Here is a 19,788-nt window from a genome sequence, read left to right as displayed (position 1 = left end):
ATATCTCCTCCAAATGCCCATTCTGGGTCAAGCTGGCTCTGTAGTTGAGAGATGGAGAGACAGCAGACAGCCAAGAGTGCTGGGAGCCAAACTGACCTTACTTTACGTTTAGAGTTCATTTTAAAGATAGGCTTAGGTTTTGACTTCTCTTCAGCTACAGACCTTGGAGAGATCGGGTGGTCGATGGTCACTGTGCCCTTCCCAGAAGAAAAAAAACATCTTGCAGCTGCCAGAGATTCACCTCGGCTGAATGCCCAGACTACGTAAAAGTATCCCAATTGCTCCCCCCCCCCCCCCCCCCCGTATAAGTTCCCTGAGAAAATACAGTTTTGGGGGCCTTGAACAAGTTGGTCTTGGCCTTCTTCGAGTCTCCTGTCTGTTTCTCTGCCCTTCTCTTCTAGGGTCCCCTGTCAAAAACACCCATGGGCACAAGAGAACTGACCCTGTGCCCTTGAGAACATCCAGCAGGTAACCAATGCCAACAGGGGGCACTACTGATTATCCCATGATAAAGAAATGCCTGCAGTGGGAAGCAGAAGACAGGCGCTCGGTCACAGGAGAACACTCAGAATGAACTCCAGCAGAGTGCCTCAACTTGCCCAGTTCATTTCTGCTGGGCTTGGATTTGATAGTTCCCTTTGTCTCTTTCTCAGGCAGGCCACCTCAGGTCTCTCATTGCCATTATGAACTCAGTCAAGGATGTTTTGCTACTTACTGTTCTTTTACATTTGCTTGTTCTGCACTTAATAAACTCACTCATTAGAACCCAAAGGTACAGCTATCACAGGTCACCCTGTACGGCTATCATAGGTCACACTGTACGGCTATCAGAGGTCACCCTGTACAGCTATCATAGGTCACACTGTACGGCTATCATAGGTCACACTGTACGGCTATCATAGGTCACACTGTACGGCTATCATAGGTCACACTGTACAGCTATCATAGGTCACCCTGTACAGCTATCATAGGTCACCCTGTACAGCTATCATAGGTCACCCTGTACAGCTATCATAGGTCACACTGTACAGCTATCATAGGTCACACTGTACGGCTATCACAGGTCACACTGTACGGCTTTCACAGGTCACCCTGTACAGCTATCACAGGTCACCCTGTACAGCTATCACAGGTCACACTGTACAGCTATCACAGGTCACACTGTACAGCTATCACAGGTCACACTGTACAGCTATCATAGGTCACACTGTACGGCTATCATAGGTCACACTGTACGGCTATCATAGGTCACACTGTACGGCTATCATAGGTCACACTGTACGGCTATCATAGGTCACACTGTACGGCTATCATAGGTCATACTGTACGGCTATCATAGGTCACACTGTACAGCTATCATAGGTCACACTGTACACGGCTATCATAGGTCACACTGTATACAGCTATCATAGGTCACACTGTATACAGCTATCATAGGTCACACTGTACGGCTATCATAGGTTACACTGTACAGCTATCATAGGTCACACTGTACGGCTATCATAGGTCACACTGTACGGCTATCATAGGTCACCCTGTACGGCTATCATAGGTCACCCTGTACGGCTATCATAGGTCACCCTGTACGGCTATCATAGGTCACACTGTACGGCTATCATAGGTCACACTGTACGGCTATCATAGGTCACACTGTACGGCTATCATAGGTCACACTGTACGGCTATCAGAGGTCACACTGTACGGCTATCATAGGTCACACTGTACGGCTATCATAGGTCACACTGTACGGCTATCAGAGGTCACACTGTACGGCTATCAGAGGTCACACTGTACGGCTATCATAGGCCACACTGTACGGCTATGATAGGTCACTCTGTACGGCTATCATAGGTCACTCTGTACGGCTATCATAGGTCACTCTGTACGGCTATCATAGGTCACTCTGTACAGCTATCATAGGTCACACTGTACAGCTATCATAGGTCACACTGTATAGCTATCATAGGTCACACTGTACGGCTATCAGAGGTCACACTGTACAGCTATCATAGGTCACTCTGTACAGCTATCATAGGTCACACTGTACAGCTATCATAGGTCACACTGTACGGCTATCAGAGGTCACACTGTACGGCTATCAGAGGTCACACTGTACAGCTATCATAGGTCACTCTGTACAGCTATCATAGGTCACACTGTACAGCTATCATAGGTCACACTGTACAGCTATCATAGGTCACACTGTACAGCTATCATAGGTCACTCTGTACAGCTATCATAGGTCACACTGTACAGCTATCATAGGTCACACTGTACAGCTATCATAGGTCACACTGTACAGCTATCATAGGTCACACTGTACAGCTATCATAGGTCACACTATACAGCTATCATAGGTCACCCTGTACAGCTATCATAGGTCACACTGTACAGAACAGCAGCCAAGGCCCGCCTCAAATCTGAGATCTTCCCCCGTAGACTGTACAGACTGTAGCTCGTCTCATTTCATTGTAGGAAACCCCCGGAACAGGCAATTTAGACCCAACAGCAGTTGCCAGGGCTTGAACATAGGATTGAAACAGGAGGACTGACTTCTTTAACAGGGTAAGGGTTTCTCGGGAGAAGATGAAATGTTTGGGTATCAGTCACTTTAGTTTTGATTTCCTTCATTTAAATATTAGGCACCCCGTGCGTACTGGGCAAGGTCTCTACAATCCAGTCTTGCCCATTACTGTACAAGACTTCAGGGTGAACTTAAGTTTATCTCAAAAAAAAAATTCCATAGAAAATAGACACTATGTCCTTGTCCTCCTACAGACCTTAGCTGTATAATCCTCCAGAAAAGTCCTTGAGAATCCAGTTCCCACACAGATGACGAACCTTTCTTCAATCTTTGTCTCAACAGATAATCTTTATACAGATCAAAATAATCTTTATCCCTTATTCCCCCCCTCCCCTAATTTGAGGCAGGGATTCCCTATGTAGCCCAGGCTAGTCTGAAACTCACCATTTTCTTGCCTCAGCCTCCTGTTTCTGGGATTATAGGAGTGTGGCCCAACGCCTGGCACCATTCTGTCTTTAACCTAAAAGGTATGGTAGCCACTTAAAGTTTGATTAAAATAATTAAAAAATTCTGAAACAATCGCAAATTTACTAAAAAGTTGTAATTTTCTTCTTTTTTCCCTAAAAGCATTTTAGAGCAATTTGCTGACCTAATTAATGCTCTATCCTCCTGAACACATTCTAGTGCCTGTCCCAAAGATGTTTACTACTTAACCTCAATATGCCATCAACATGAAGAAATTAAATTTACCACAATTCTCAAACGCCGTTCAAGCTTAATCATTATCCCTACCCCCTCCCCACCCCTTTAAAGATACCAAAGTCAGTTTGGAATTATGTTTTAAATTTGTCATGGCTTTTTCTCTCTCAGATTTTCCTTAAGTTTTGAGGCCCCAGCACTTCTAAAAACCATAGAAATCTTTGTCTCTCTGCACTTGAATTTGTTTGGTATTGCCTCGGTGAGACTGAAGACTTGTTATCTTTGGTGGGGATATTAAAGAAATGGTAACACATCTTTATCATGTATTAACAAGCGGATCACAGTTCTGCCTCATTTACTAATAACATTCAGATGCATTACTTGCCTAGACATGTTGGTACAAGCTGCTGTAGGTGCATTTTATATTTTGGGCTGAGGCCAGCCTTACTGGCCAGTCATCTCTCCTGCCCCTAGGCTCGTCCTAAAGCACTTTCCCTGACTCGGTCTAATCTAAGAGCCCAAGTTCTGTTTATTGGCAAATGGTATTTAAAGACCAAGACATAAAACAAACAAGCCAGGTGTGGTGGTGCTTTTGATCACCCTTGATCCCAGCACTCAGGAGGCAGAGGCAGGCCTCTGTGAGTTTAAGGATAGCCTGATCTACAGAGCAAGTTCTAGAACAGCCAGAGCAATACCCCATCTCGAAATACAAAAACCAACCAAACAAAAAAGACTAAGCCTTGAAGCTGGGACTCTATGTCTCATCGCAGAACATGACCTCTGCGTGAGGCCCTGGTGACTGTCACTAGGTCAAGTCGGGTCTTGTTGCTCCTAAGGCTTCTAATGCTGGGCGAGATGCGTTTACTTCAGAATACAGATGCTGGCACACACAGATTTACATCTTTTGTTTGTTTTTTCAAAAAATGTCCAGTGCATCCAGGCTGGCCTTGTGTTTGCCAAATAGCTGATGGTGACCTTAAAATTCTGATCCTCAATCATATGTTCACTGCTCATGCTCTGGGATTAGTGTGCACCATCCCTCATTCACACAGTGCTGGGGATCAAACCCAGGGCTCTGTGTGTGGCAAGCAAGATCCACACCTGCACTATCTCCCCAGCCCTATATTCACTCCCCAACAGACTGAAAGTTCACATACTGATCCCTCTGGAGTATTGCCTCTTATCCAAAAATATTTACTTTCAAGTAAGAACTCAAGAACCCTTTAGGTTATCGACTTATAAAAAGGAAACGAGAGTTCATGCTGATCGTGTTGAACACAGTACCACAAGACTTGTTTTAATTTTCTCTCCCCCCTTTTTTTTTGTACCCAAAACTCCATTTTTCTCGAGAGTGAGATATTTTCCTGCAATTCTAAATATTTTACATATTTGATCTGGCTAGAGCATGTAGCCGATTTCCCACTTTCTCCTCTACTCTTTGCCTTCCTGGGGGCCTCCCCCACTTGGATGTCCTCATGAGGGTCCTCCTGTTATCCATGCTGATCTGACCTCCTTACCACATAGTGGGGCCCTATCACAGAACCCTGTCCCATAAAAAAAAGTGTGACTGATGCCTTCAAATAAATTCAAAATAAAGAACTATGCAAAAAGCAGCCATCTTTAAGTGATATGAGGTATTATCCATATTACAGAATATTACTTTGATGGGGCTGGGGAGATGGCTCAGCAGTTGGGAGCACTTTTTGCTATTGAGGAGAACCTGAGTTTGAGTACCACATGGTGGTTAATAACCATTCTGGTTGCAAGGGATGCAATGCCTTCTGATCTCTGTGGCTATAAGGCATGGACATGGCACACTCAGACACACACAGACACCTATACACACAACATGAGGACAAAGGGCAAGCTTGGACATGGGGTTTCATCCCAGCAATAGAAACTTAAAACTAAGACAGGCCTATGGTCTCAGCTACTTAAAATGCTGTAGGTCAAAGTTAGCCTGGGCTATATAAGGTGATCAGGGCTGGACTGGACAACTTATTGAGAGTCTGTCTCAAGTGACAGCAGAGGTCTAAAGAAGGCACCTCATCTCCTAGAACTAGAAAGTGTGTGTGTGTGTGTGTGTGCGCGCGCGCGCGCGCCCATGTGTGGCTATGAACATGGTATCAGGATATACATGTATGAAAGTGTCACAGCGAAGCCCATGATGCAGCTGGTATTAAGAAGCATCTGCCTTGGACTGGAGAGATGGCTCAGCTGGTAAGAGCACCAACTGCTCTTCCAAAGGTCATGAGTTCAAATCCCAGTATCCACATGGTGGCTCACAACCATCTGTAAAGAGATCTGACATCCTCTTCTGGCTGTCTGAAGACAGCTACAGTGTACTTACATATAATAAATAAATAAATATTAAAAAAAGAGTTAAATCTATTAAAAAAAAAAAAGAAGCATCTGCCTTGAGATAACTAGAGTGTTGCTTTCCTATTTCTAGGCTCCATTTTCTTTGTTTGTAAAATAGCATGCTAGCTAAGACTAGAGAGTTCTAAAATCTCAGTGGAGTACCATTTTAAATATTTTCATGACCATTGTAGACTCACCGAACCAGGTTCTGATTTTTACTTACTTGCTACTTATTTATTTAGCTCTTTTTCTTGAGACCGAGTCTGGCTAGGCAGCTCAGGATGACCATTCTAACTGTAACTACCACTCTGGGTGTTTAATTATTATCATCTGTCTTTGGAGACTGTCTCATACATGGGCCAGATTGGTGGGTACACCAGTTCTACTCTGGGTATTTTTAGTAGGTTCTTCAGATGATCCTGACAAACGGTTTGGGAATCATCCAACTAAATGATCTGCAAATTCCCACGGTAGGTGACTGAGATCATTTGCTGACCTTTTTTAGATATCTGTCATTTCACACAACAGACATTACTATTAGAGTTCAAAGAGTTAATAAAGTACGCAAGGCAGTGTTGATGCATGAGGCTAGCCTACTCTACAGAATGAGTTCCGGGACAGCCTGAGCACACAGAGAACCCCTGTCTCCAAAAGAAACCACAAACAAAAACAAAAACAAAAACAAAAAACAACAAAAAAACCCAAAACAAACAAGAAAATCCCAACAAACTAGAAAGACTAAGACAGTGCACTGCTCAGTCACAAAGCTCACTGCGGAGCGGAGTCGGAGCCACGCAGCCCATTGATCCCAAGTAGCAAAATAGTTAATAGAACTCTGTATTTTAATTAAAAGTGTGCTTTGGCATATTGGTAGAAGACAGGGTAGAGATTACTTTATGCCACCTTACACAGCGACACAGAATGATAATACCTACCTTAACTGTACCATCGTCACTGCCAGTGCAGACAAGCTGGGGGCCCCGCCTGGCTGGGTAACAGGAATTCACAAAGGAAGTATGTCCCTTTAGCCTCTTCACTCTCTCTCCTGTCTCGCTGTCCCACACGGCCACAGTTTTATCTGTGGACGCTGAGAAGAGCATGCTAGAAAGAGAACATGAAAGACAAACAAGAGACAGGGACACTCAGTGGCTGCAAGCACTGGCCGCTCTTCCGGAGTTCCTGAGTCTGTTTTCCAGCACTCACACGCCAGCCCTACACTGGGTGTCACACTAGCTCCAGGGGACTGATGCTCTCTTTGGCCTCTACAAGTACTGCATGCATGTGGCGCGCAGACATACATACTGGGTAAACACCCAAATGCATGAGATGAAAAGATAAATCTCAAAAAAGAAAAAAGACAAAAATCATTTCTCTCTCTCTCTCTCTCTCTCTCTCACACACACACACACACACACACACACACACACACACACACACTTGCCAGAACAGTCAAGTTCTTCCAGAACACTGCCTGCTGCACTGTGAATTTAGCTCATGACCACAGGTGCCTCATCCTGCCTTTGGTAATCTTATTCACTTTCTAAATGCTGTACCAGGTTGACCCACACATGAACAATATAGTGGTTTTATCAATTCATCTTCTCCCTTTTGTGATACATATAGATACAATGTCCTGCCTGCTGTGGACAAGATGACACTGACTGTAGTAATTCTAGATTTAATAGGTGAGTAATTCCAATCCTTTGTTCTGTCTCTGGGAATGATTTCTAAGTTAAAGTTGATCTCACACTGTTCTCTCTTTCTCCGAGATAGGACCATGCTACATAGCCCAGGGAGGGCTGAACTCAAGATGCTCCTGCCCCATGACCACCCACGTGCTGGGAATGGAGTATATGCAATAATGCCCATTATAATGCTGGAGAAAAAAGTCATTTACTTCTATTTTATGACAATGGCTATGCTGCTTGTAAGTGTGTGCCATGTGTGTGCAGTGTCAACAGGTCTGAAGAGGGCATTGGATGGTCTGACATTACTGAGTTACTGGGGGTTGTTGACGAGAACGTGGGTGCTGGGAACTGAACCTGAATCTTCTGCCACAGCAGCAAGTGCTCTTAACCTCTGAAATGTCTCTCCAGTCCTTTACAGTGTGACTTAATTCACAATGTAATAATGTAGCATTTTGAAGTTTGAGATCAGAAATGTGAAACAGGCCAGGTGCAGTGACATACCCTCACAGTCCCAGTTATTCAGGGGGTGGAGGGGGCAGGATGATCACAAATTCAAGGTCAGCTCACAAACAGCTCTAGACACAGTGAGAAAACTTATCTCAAGAGACTAATCTATAGAACAATAAAACAGGAAACCTGGTATTCCCTTGTCCTTAAATGGATGGGCATGCACACAGGAATGCATGGATGGGCGCAGACACACTCTGCCTCTATGCTATTAGTATAATGTCTATCTTGGAATACAGGGCTATGAATTGGGGAAAAAAAAGATCATGGGTTGGTGAAATGGCTCAGAGGTAAAGGTACCCACTACTAAGCCTGATCTCTGTGACCCACAGCTTAGAAAATAAAAACCAATGCCCCAAATTGGCTGCTAACCTCCACAACTGTTCTGTCATTCTCTCTCTCTCTCTCTCTCTCTCTCTCTCTCTCTCTCTCTCTCTCTCTCTCTCTCTCTCTCTCCACACACACACACACACACAAAGTATGTCAAAACTCAGCAAAACTCAACAATTTTGGTAGAAAAGAACTTCTTAAAAATGTATAATATAAACAGTATTCTCTTTGGAGAAGTAAAATGTGGAGAATTTCCCCACCTATTTGCTTTTATTAATTTTAAGTCTTTTTAAAAATAGTTTATTATTTTCATGATAAGCAGCTCTGACTCTCTTAGCAGATGGAGGCATTTTCCAATTTGATTCCTAGAACCACATAAAGGCAAAAAAAGGAAACCAGCTCTACAAGCTGTCCCAGCCTGTACATGCCCCACACAACATCACACACACAATATAATAGATGAAACTGTAGCACTGGCTGCCCTACAACTATGTAGACCAAGCCGGCCTCAAACTCAGAGACCTGCCTACCTCTGCCTCCCGAGAGCAGACATGTGACCCTATACCAGGCAAAAAAAGAGATAATTCCAAATTACATTTGCTATATGTCTCATAAAATAAACTGGTCTGAGTACTGGTGCATTGGGAGAAAATGATGATGTGCTCTTAATTGCACACTACGTTGTTGTTCGTGTGGGCCTTAAGACTGTGACTAAAGCAAACAGGAGAATAAATTCTCCTGCCTCGGCTTTCTCAGTCTGACATTAGGATGACAGCACTATGCCCCGCTAATACAAACCCATTTCTGAGACTGGTAAAGGACGCTACGCAGCGCTGCGGGAAGCAGCTGTTACTTCACATCTGGACCCCTCACTCACCTGCCGTCTGTGTTGTAATGCAGCTCCATTACCGCTCCACTGTGTCCCTTCAACGTGGCATAGTTATCACAGTCTCCATAGACATTCCACAACACTGTTAGGAAGAAACAAAAAAGCTATCACCAGCCAGATAAACGTTACTTGGAAAATAACCAAAGTCTTTTTGAAATTATACACCCATGGAACAACATTGGTTCCTCAATTAGATCAGTTTTCCTGACACTACAACCTCTGTGTGCATGCATGCAGGTGTGAACTGAAATGAGTGCACCAGAGGACAGCTTTTGGTGGTGTTCATTAGGCATTGCCCACCTCTCTTTTTGAGATGGAAAAGGTCAGGAACTCGCCAAGTAGGCTAGTCTGGCTGGCTGGTGGGCCCAGACCCACCTGCCCACCTCCCCAGAGATGGCAGTGCAAGCACAGCCACCTTACCTGGCTGTACCTGAGTGCTGAATACTGAACTCAGGTCCTAACTGACTGAGCTGTTTTCTCAGCCTTCTTAGACAAGATTTGCTTACTTTTATTTTATGTATTTTGCTTTTGAGTATGTATATGTACCACATGCATGCCTGAAAACTATGAAGGCCAAAAGACGGAGTTGGATCCCCTGGAACTGGAGTTACAGATGGTGTGAGCCACCATGAAGCTAGTGGGGACTGAACTCGGGCCGCTACAAGAGCAGTGTCTGCACTCACCTGCTGAGGCATCATTCCAGCCCCGTTAGCTTTAACTTTTAAAAAGTTGGTACCTGGGCCGGGTGGTGGCGGCGCACACCTGTAATCCCAGCACTCTGGGAGGCAGAGGCAGGCGGATTTCTGAGTTCAAGGCCATCCTGGTCTACAGAGTGAGTTCCAGGACAGCCAGGGCTACACAGAGAAACCCTGTCTCAGAAAAAAACAAAAAACAAAACAAACAAACAAAAAAAATCAAATACAAAAAGTTGGAACCTTTTTTTTTTATATGCTAGGAATCTACAGAGTCTGAAAAGAGGACTGCTGGGGTATAGTACCTCCTCTTCATTTCTATTTATTCTTTAAAATATTTATTATTTACTGATATGTATGGAAGTGGAGGGGCAGTCAAAACATAGCTGTGGTAATCAATTGTGTGTGTGTGTGTGTGTGTGTGTGTATTCACACCCTCAGAGGTCAGAACACTGGTTCCCTTGGGCTGTATTACAGATTGATTGTGATGTCAGGTGCTGGGAACTGAACTCAGGTCTTCCGGAAGAGCAGCAAGTGGTCTTTTTTAATGTTACTCTTTTGTTTTATAAATAGTTGATTTTTATTTTATGTATGTTGGTGATTTGACTGCACATAAGTCTGTGTGAGGGTGTCAGATGCCCTGAAAGAGGAGTTACAAGCAGTTGTGAGCTGCCATGTGGATGCTGGGAATTGAATTCAGGTTCTCTGAAAGAACAGCCAGTGCTCTTAACTGCTGAGCCACATCTTCAGTCTGGTTTTTTTTTGTTTGTTTGTTTGTTTGTTTTGTTTTGACAGGGTTTCTCCATGTAGCCCAGGCTGTGCTGGAACTCCCTCTGCAGACCAGGCTGGCCTTGAACTTAGAGATCCACCCATTAAAGCCAAACTAATGCTCTTGCTAAATCAACTCAAGAGTTGTCTCCAGGAAAAAAATATTTTTAGGCCTGGAGAGATGGCTCACGGGATAAGAGCACTGACTGTTCTTCCAGAGGTCCTGAGTTCAATTCCCAGCAACCACATGGTGGCTCACAACCATCTTTAATGAGATCTGATACCCTCTTCTGGTGTGCGTCTGGAGACAGCTTCAGTGCACTCATATAAATAAAAAATAAATCTTTAACACACACACACACACACATACACACACACACTATTTGGTGTTACACAGGCCTGTAATTCTAACACTTGGGAGGCAGAGGCAGGAGGATTAGAAATTCTAAAGTCATTCTCAGTCCACAGCCAGTTTAAGGTCAGCCTAGGGTACATGAGCATGACAGAAGGAGAATGCAGGAGGGGAGGGAGGGAAGGAGAGAGGGAGAAAGAGAACAAAGACTATGTAACTCCAACCAAAGCAACCCACTTTCTAATTAGTACGTTTCTTTCCTTTTATTTACTATGAGGACCAAAGCTTGTACCAGAGCGAGTGCTCAACATTTTAACCCCCTGCTTTAGCATAACTGTAGTTTAACTTGCCAATTTAGACTGAAGTCTGATGCCTTCTATGACTTTCAGAATTAAAGAGACCATTGTTAGCAGAGAGCAGTAACTCCAGTTCAAAACTGTGCCTTACGTATGAGCCGGTCAAATCCTGCGGAAGCCAGGGTGGATCCATTGGGGTGAAACTTGCAGCAGTACACTTCCCCTTCGTGTCCCGAGAGCAGCATGATTGGAGCTTGAAGGGAAGAACACCTTGGCGGTCCCTAAACCAAAGACAAGTGTGAGGCAGCCGCTGTCCACGGCACAGGAGAGCTGAGGCAGCGCATCTCATCTGGGTCAGGGATCGCTCCTCTGCTCACAGAACTCTCTGGATCGTCCCCTGGACAGGCCAGCATATGCCCAATGTGCTCTCTCTTCCCTAAGGTTGTTTTTGTTCCACAGTTAACTTCTGACTCCTTGATCACCTTGACTTCATTTATGTGTCAGGATCTTAACACAGAAAGATGTCTTTCACAAGAGCCCTTGTATTTTGTGTCTTTTAAATATTTCCTCCCCAGAGTCTGTCTTTAATCACTCAAACTATCTTGAGTGAGGCAGCTCCCCCACCCCCCGCCCCGCCCCCCACCAGTATTCCACTGGCTCCAGGGCATTCTGTCAAAGCCCCATCACTACCTGAATTTCCCTTTCTCACATCATCACTTATACATTTCTTTTTCCCCCAAAGAGACGAAGCTCTGGGAGTACAGGAACATTCTTAATGTCGGTCATCATTTTCCTGTCTCTAGTTCGCTCAGCTAGCCTTTGTAGACCTTGTATGGTACAGCCTATTATGCAAAGTAGTTTTCTGGAGGAATGAGCAGAGTCTTAATATGTAGCTCAGGCTGGTCTTAAATAACTTCAGGCCTCCTAAGTACGGGTATTACACGTGTGCCAGGCTTAGCAGAGTAGATTTGATTATGGTCTTGGAGACTAAGTCTAGGCAATTCTACTCATCAAATAAGAACAAGCGTACTACCAATAATCCTGAAATCTCTTTAGCAGATTCCAATATGCGTACTTATTTTTATTATCATGTACTAACTATACAAAGTTATGGGTTTCATTATGAAATATCAATAAATGCAAATAATGTACCATGATCATACTCATCCAGCATATTTATTCAAAAAATGTTACATGTTGGCTCAAGAGCCGGCTCAGTGGTTAAGAGCACTTACTGCTCTTCCGAAGGACCTGAGTTCAGTTCTCAGCATCCACACTGGGCACACTGGGCAGCTTTCAAGGGCTGTAACTTTAGGTTCAGAGGATCCAACATTCTTTTCTGGCCACTGGGTGGAGGGGGGGGGCACACACATGAAAAACACACATAGACACACACACACACACACATAAAAATAAGCTTACTATATATATCTAGGTACTGGAGAAAACAGCACTTCATTAAACAACAGACCTTGCATTCTAGTGGAAAGTAAGTGAGAGGAAGGCAAACACAGCCAAGTAAACACCCAGTGCTGTGTGCCACGGGAAGAAACAACATGGTTTCCAGAATACAGGACACTCCAACGTAAAATACAGTAGTCAGGAAGGCCCCACTGAAAACCTGGTATCCGAGCAAAGATTTGAAAGAGCGAATAGTTGACCATGAGGGCATTCAGAAGAACATTCCAGCAAATGCACCAAAGAAAAAGTAACAATATTATATGTTGGTGTCTGGAGCCAAATGACATGCCAGAAATCTGGTCGATGAGCAAGGTACAGGGGGGAATTATTACAGAGAATTAGATTTTTTTTTAAACTCACAATAGAAACTTAACACAATGTTTTCAGCAGAGCACACCATGTGACTTAATATTTCCACGATTCCCCTGACTACTGGATTAATAACCAATCCTTGATTCAAAGACAAAAACCAGAAATACTAAGTTAGCTCTACCTGCACTGATGTCAGATGACATAAAAATGGTTTTAACTAGAAGGTAAAGATCATGGTTACACAGTTCTCTTCTTTCTTTCAATGGGATTTTGCCATAATAGCCTACACTGACTTGGAGTGCTGGATCTTTTGGCCCCAGCGTCTTGAATGATGCTTATGTGTGTCTAGCTTTTTTTTTTTTTTTTTGTGGAGGAGACATAATCTTTGTATGTTGTACAGGTTGGCTTCCAATTCCTTCCCTCAAAAATTTCTTGTCAGTCGTCTGGAAAGCTGGAACTTAGCCCCACTCGACTTGCTCACTTTACAGGCCACAACAAGAGGATTTGGTTAAAGAGTTGCGGCAGGAGGCACATCTATTTCCTCATCTGAACCTAATATAGTATGATCACTATTTTACAAGGCATGTTCTTAGAAGCATGGATTCTGATTAAAAAACATTTATTTTCCCAATTTGCAAAACAACAGCTTCTTCCAGTCTGTTACTAAGACTAAGGGAATTTTTACACGCAAAACATCCAAGAACCAACGAATGTTAATTACTATTATAAACGCAGAAGGAAAAAAAGGTTGTACCAGGTAGCAAACGAGCTACTATTCATTTCCATTGCTTCCCCTCTCATTCATTCGTTCGTCCACTCTGCAAACTTTCCTGAATGTTTCTTTTATGCTAAATCCCTGAAGATTTAAATGATTCACTACCACGAAAGGCTGAAAACAGGCGTCTAACAGGGAAACACGTACGAAACACACACAGAACACAAGGCACCTTTACAGAGGCCTATCTTAACTTGAGGTTCACCGTCTTTCCGTTCCCCCAGAGCCAATACGATCCATAGGAAGAGAGGCGGAGGGCCAAAGGCCGGATACCTCCCCACTTACCGCCTGCAGCAATGCCCCCGGAGTCGCCTGCTGCGGCCCGGCTCCGGGGCCTGCTCCTGCCGCTCCCAACAGCAGCTCATGTCGCGGCCGCTTGACAGGAACCAGGGGTAGCTCCGGGCCCTTGCGCTTCTGCTGCTCGATCATGGCGGCAGCCACTCTCCAGGGCGCCGCCACTAACCGCGCCGCGGACCGCAGGCGCCGCGCAATTGGTTCCGACTCAGTTCTTCCTCCAGAACTTCCGGAGAGGAGCAACCAATTGGCCTCCAATATTTCCTTCTGCAACGCCCTCTGAATACACTCTTGCGATTGGTACCGTCTTGCTGACGTTACGAGAACTCAACTCTGAGATTGGAGCGTGGAGCTGGCGTTCTTCCCCGCCCCCTCGGGCGCGCAGTGCATTGTGGGTGAGAACAAGCGGAGCAAGTTCAGCGTTCCTAGCGATGAAGCGGCTGTCCTGCTAGGAGCGGACGCGGAGTGAGTGTGTGGGGAATCAGGCGGGTGGCTGTTCCAACCTGGAGGGTGCGAGTCGGTGGTAGGCTTGAGCCTTCCATTTTCAGCTATCAGCCTTAGCAGCATGGGGTGGCAGGGGGTGTCGCCGGAAAGAGAAGTCTCTTGGTAGGTTAGAGTGGAGCTTTGGGATCTCTGGCTGCAGGACTGGAACCCTCAGGCCGCTATCCCTTGACAGCTGCTCTGCAGAATGCCAATTCTGCGTCCAGCTCTGTGTTGGCCTGAGTCTCGGCCTCCAGGCTTCAGTGCGAGGTTTGGCTGAGGCGGTGGACTTAGTTTTTGTCACTGATTTAGCCGTCTTTTTAAAGGGCTTTAATTTATGTCCCCGAGACAGCCAGTGATGAGCAAAGCATCTGATGGTTCTTCCAAAGCACAATTTAGTTGAGAAATGGGATATTTATGCTTGCATACCAGGCCTCTCGAAAGTGGTCCAAATGGTATTTATTGTGCAGTGCGTTGGGGGTCATTCTGAAGAAACATGGTCCCCTATGTCAGGGTGTGCGAAACGTGTTAAACAAATCTCACCAGTTGATCGGAAGACTATGTAAACGAGCGATGCCACATTCTATGAGTTACTAATAAAAGTTTGAAGGCTTTTCAGAGGAAAAGATGTCTGAGCTGTTCCTATCTGATGGGACAGTTCTAATTAGGGGGAGAGAGGAAGGGAGAACGTTCTGCACAGAACAGCATGTGCAGTGCCTTATCAGTTGGAAAGATGACTGAGACACAAAGAGCTGGTGTGTTGAGAGAGAGAGAGACAGCTTGAAGTGAATATGTTACAGGATGAACCCGGAGGTCATGAAGATTTGCAGGAAGTTGAAGCTTTTACTTTAAAATAAATAGGGAGCCAGTGAAAGTTTTCTCTCTCCTCCAGAATGTGGTTCAGAAGATGGCTTGATCCCTCAGGCTTAATGGTGTGATGAGATTGAAGAGACAAGGGGGAGGTTTACTGCCGGTAAATAGACCATTTTGGGAGCATGAACAGTAGTTCTGATCAGCAATATCATTGAGAACCAAGCTGGAACTGGGACTGAAGACACCTGTAACAGTATCTTGGGATAGCAGGGAAGTAAACTGGACAGCATTCGGTGATGGATTGGGTGATGCCTAAGTGAGGATTATGCTCTTAGTCCTAACACTGGAGGCTGAGACAGGAGGAGTGCTACAAAACCGACGCTAGCCTGGGCAACATTGAGATTTTCAACCCACAACAGGCTGCTAGCATGACACTTTATTTCATCCTCCTTTTTTTTTCTCCTCCCAAGACAAGTTCTCAATATGTAGGTAGACCTGGCTGTCCTGGAACTTACTCTGTAGACCAGGCTGGCCCTGAACTCAGAGATCCACCTGTCTCTGCCTCCCAAGTGCATGTATGTATTTGTCCCTCATGAATGCCTAGTGCTAGCGTGTGAACCTCTGTAGGGGTGCTAGAAATTTTAACCCCAAGTCATTTGCAAGAGCATTGTAGGGTTTTACTGCTGTGAACAGACTAAGGCAACTCTTATAAGGACAACATTTAATTGGGGCTGGCTTACAGCCTTAGAAGTTTAGTCCATTAGTGGTGGGCAGGCATGGTGCAGGAGGAGCTGAGAGTTCTATGTCTTCATCTTCTATAAGATTGAATCTCTCTGGCAGCTAGGAGTGTCAAAGCCCACCCCCACAGTGACACACTTCCTCCAGCAAAGCCACACCTATCCCAGCAAGGCCACACCTCCTAATAGTGCCACTCCCTGGGCCAAGAATATATAAACCATCACAAAGAGTAACAAGTGCTCTCAACCCCTGAGCCATCTCTCTCTTGTCCTTGCATAGTGAGATTCTAGCTCGCAAAGCCAGGGTTGGGGATGTGACCTCTGGGTTCAGTCTTTAGCACAGCAAGAAGACCTCTCCTACCAAATAAAAATTTTAAAACTGCTTAAGGCTTCTGTTCTATGGGCAGAGTGGTGCACGACTTTAATTCCAGCACTCTGGAGGCAAAGGCAGGTGGATCTCTGTGAGTTCAAGACTAGTCTGTGTTCTACATAGAGTTCTCGAGACAGAGAATCTGTCTGGAGAGAGATGGGGGGGTATCTCTTTAGATATTGCTCTTCATAATTTTATTTAGATCTTTTGGAATTATTATTTTATGTATATGAATGCTTTGCCTGAATGTATGTATGTATACCATGTATAGGCCTGGTGCTAAAAGCGGCCAGAAGAAGGCATCATATCCTCTGGGAGTGGACTTACATACTGTTGTGAGCCACCATGTGGGTGCTGGGAATAGAACCCGGATCTGCTGGAAGAGCAGTGCTTTTACCTGCCGAAGCTCTCTCCAGGCTTTCTCATTCTCTCACAGCTTAATTCTGCAAGCAGCCACTCAGTGTATTGCTCTTTCCATGACTAACGTGTGTGGAGAGGAACTAGGATGTCTGCCCTCATTTTGGGTGTTCCAGTGCTATTATAGAGTCTATACTTGGCTAATTAACTTTTTAAGTGTGGTAGTGATTAGTAAAGGTCTCTTAATAGAACTGTGGAGTTTAAATTAATAACACCTGTTCTGCCATGTGAGGCAAAGGATGATGCTGGGCAAAAGAAGGGAGTCTGGAGACTACATAGCTGGGAAATAGGAGGGGCATTCAGTCCTGTCTCTAGAATGGGCAGATCAGCCTCTGTGCTGTGTACGTTTATTAGTGTGTGCATGTTCTTGTGTAGGTGTGCATGCATGCACATGTAGGGAGATGAGAAACTGACACTGAGTGTCTCTTGTAGTCGATGTCCACTGTATTTATTGAGACAGTATCTCTCACTAAACCCTGTGCTCACTGATTCCACTGGGGATTTATTGGCTACCTAGCCCCAGGGATTCTTGGGTCTCTGCCTCTGCCTCTGCAATGCTGGGTTTACAAGCCTGCACATCTGGACCCAGTTTTCATACTTGGGTGCTGGGGATGGAAACGAGTTCTCATAATGACAAGGCAAGCCTGTGACTGAGCCTTCTCACCAGCCCCCAAAGTTGTGCATTTAAATTAAAAGCACATAGAAAAGTTGGAGAAACCCTCAGCCCTTAAGACCTCCTGCTACTCTTGCAAAGTACCAGGGTTCAGTTCCCAGCACCCACACTGGGGTAGTCACAACCAATTTTAACTCCAGTTCCAGGGGATCTGAGACTCTTTTCTAAATTTAGTGGCAACACACACACACACACACACACACACACACACACACGTAATAAAGAAATAAAATTTCCTTTTTTACTGTGTAACTTTGGCTAGGAACTCACTATGTAGACTAAGCTGGTCTCAAACTCAGAGATCTACCTGCCTCTGTCTCTTTTTTATAAGGGGAGGGGTTCAAGATAAGGTTTCTCTGTATAGCTCTGGCTGTCCTGAAACTTGCTCTATAGACCAGACTGGCTTTGAACTCAGGTCTGCCTGCCTCTGTCTCCTGAGTGGTCGGATCAAAGGGATAGAGTACCACTGCCTAGCTAAGACGTCTGTTTTTGATGTTTTTCAGCTCTGGCCAAGAGCATTAGACTCCGGGATCAAATTCTACTGTTGCTAGGAGTGTGTGTGTGTGTGTGTGTGTAACAATATCTCACTATGTATTTCAGGCAGTCTTCAAACTTTCTGTTCTTTCTCCCCAACATGATGTTTTCTGCCTTAGTTTCCTAAGTACAGGGATTGTTGGCAGTGTAGACAGAGGTCATTACACCCAGCTTCCTTGCTAGGTTTTTGGTATAAGCTTGGTGCTCTGACTCCTAGAGTCTGTCCATCATTAATGCACATAAAGAATAGAAGCTATGCTTTGAGGTGTATTACATGTCCTCTGCATAGCACTATAGACCTGGACATGGTAAATGCTCAGTGAATGTTTTCTTACCATTCTTACATGGTTTTTTTTGTTTGTTTTTTTGAGACAAGGTCTCACTGTATAACCTTGGCTAACTTGGGGCTCAAACCAAATGGCCCGAGGCTTCTCTTTCTGATGTTTTTGAGATCTAAGTGCACATACCCTTTCTTTCCAAAGTCATCCCATGACAAATGAGTGATAAAAAGAGCGAGCGCGGCGCAGGGATGATGTCACTGGAATAGTGATTTAGGACAGTAAGGCAGGGAAATTGCTTCATCACAGTTCAGCAGGGGTCTAGAACTAGCCTGAGCAACATAGGGAGACCACATCTCAAAACAGTGGCGGTGGCCATGCAGTTCAGTCCCCAAGTCTCGCTTAACGTGTACAGGGTTCTAGTTTGATATCCATTATCATAAACAAACAAAACTGAGCCCGAGCAAAGCCAAGCATGGTCGCACATGACTGTCAATCCAGCACTGAGGAGGCAGATGCGGGAACAGCTTCAAGAGCTTAAGGATAACCTGAGCTACACAGGAAAATTCTAGTCTCAAAAAGCCCCCAAAAAACTAGGCTAGGAGCTGGCGGTGGTGGCGCACGCCTTTAATCCCAGCACTTGGGAGGCAGAGGCAGGCAGATTTCTGAGTTCGAGGCCAGCCTGGTCTGCAAAGTGAGTTCAGGACAGCCAGGGCTACACAGAGAGACCCTGTCTTGAAAAAAAAAAACCAAAACCAAAAAAAAAAAAAAAAAAAAAAATACCTAGGCTAGGAAGATGGTTCAGCTGGTCAAGGTACTTGCTGTGCAGGTGTTGGCCTGAGTTCAAAACCCAGGAGTCCAGATAAAAAGCTATGCTTATGTGCCCGTGTCAAGGGAGTAAGATGGAGTGCCCCCATGCACACCAATATACAGGCTACCCATCCACCATAGACACAAATAAATGTCAGTGAAATTAAAAGCAACAACAGCGTCCCACATGAACTAACCAAACAACTAAATCCCCTGTGTAGACTGAAAGTCCAGTAGCCTAGTGACTGGGCGAGTAACAAATCAGAAAGAAGTGACATCCAGGTTCCCAGAATCCCACAACTAGAATGCTGAGATGGGCTGAGAGTCCTTTGTGTGGCATTACTACTTTTTGGAGGTTGTGTTTCTGGCAATGAACTTAGGGTTTCGTGCTGTGTGCTAGGTGGCCTCTGCCACTGACCTCCGTATCCACCCCCTTCATTATTCCTTGTTTTTGTGTGTTACATATGTGTTCATATATGTGTGCTCAGGTGTACATGCATGTGTGGGGATGTGTGGAGGCCAGAGGTGGATGTTCAGTGTCTTCCTTGATCGCTCTTCCCCTTACCTTTTGTGGTTGGTTGCTTGAGACTAGGTCTCACTGGGTATCTTTGGCTCTCATGGGGCTGACCTCGAACTCACAGAGACCCACCTCCTTTGCCTTCGGAGTGCTGTGGTTAAAGGTGCACGTCTCCATGGCTGGCCTCTTTACCTTCTGAAACACAGTCACC

General features: G+C 45.0%; 2 protein-coding genes and 1 long non-coding RNA gene across 12 annotated transcripts in view; 2 read left to right on the top strand and 1 right to left on the bottom strand.

Moving 5' to 3' along the window:
- Positions 1–14,146, bottom strand: part of Snrnp40 (small nuclear ribonucleoprotein U5 subunit 40) — a 31,937-nt gene extending 17,791 nt beyond the window's left edge. The window contains exons 1-4 of one of the 2 annotated variants that reach the window (XM_052177515.1): positions 13,940–14,146; positions 11,258–11,387; positions 8,987–9,080; positions 6,520–6,685 (exon numbers count right to left, since the gene is read on the bottom strand). In XM_052177515.1, coding sequence (XP_052033475.1) covers positions 6,520–6,685; positions 8,987–9,080; positions 11,258–11,387; positions 13,940–14,083 — 534 coding nt within the window. In that variant the 5' untranslated portion in view covers positions 14,084–14,146. The remainder of the gene's footprint in view (positions 1–6,519; positions 6,686–8,986; positions 9,081–11,257; positions 11,388–13,939) is intronic. The other variant, XM_052177514.1, reaches the window with a different exon arrangement.
- On the top strand, positions 646–1,755 carry LOC127681359 (uncharacterized). 7 transcript variants are annotated; one of them, XR_007977107.1, is made up of 5 exons: positions 646–787; positions 857–925; positions 1,202–1,316; positions 1,484–1,667; positions 1,714–1,755. It is a non-coding gene; the product is annotated as an uncharacterized LOC127681359 (long non-coding RNA). The 7 variants fall into 7 exon arrangements; XR_007977110.1 differs by having other exon boundaries at positions 880–925; positions 1,484–1,753; XR_007977111.1 differs by having other exon boundaries at positions 1,248–1,316; positions 1,484–1,753.
- Positions 14,147–14,325: 179 nt separating the features above from the next.
- The window catches only part of Zcchc17 (zinc finger CCHC-type containing 17), a 42,038-nt gene continuing 36,575 nt past the window's right edge, over positions 14,326–19,788 (top strand). For 2 of the 3 annotated variants that reach the window (XM_052177511.1, XM_052177509.1), the window contains exon 1: positions 14,326–14,413. The gene's annotated coding sequence lies outside the window, so the exon portion shown is untranslated. The remainder of the gene's footprint in view (positions 14,414–19,788) is intronic. The other variant, XM_052177510.1, reaches the window with a different exon arrangement.

This window comes from Apodemus sylvaticus, chromosome 3 (assembly GCF_947179515.1).
Source record: "Apodemus sylvaticus chromosome 3, mApoSyl1.1, whole genome shotgun sequence".
Taxonomy (NCBI): Eukaryota; Metazoa; Chordata; class Mammalia; order Rodentia; family Muridae; genus Apodemus; species Apodemus sylvaticus.
Note: the sequence above shows the minus strand (reverse complement) of the source record. Positions and strands in the feature narration are given on the sequence as shown.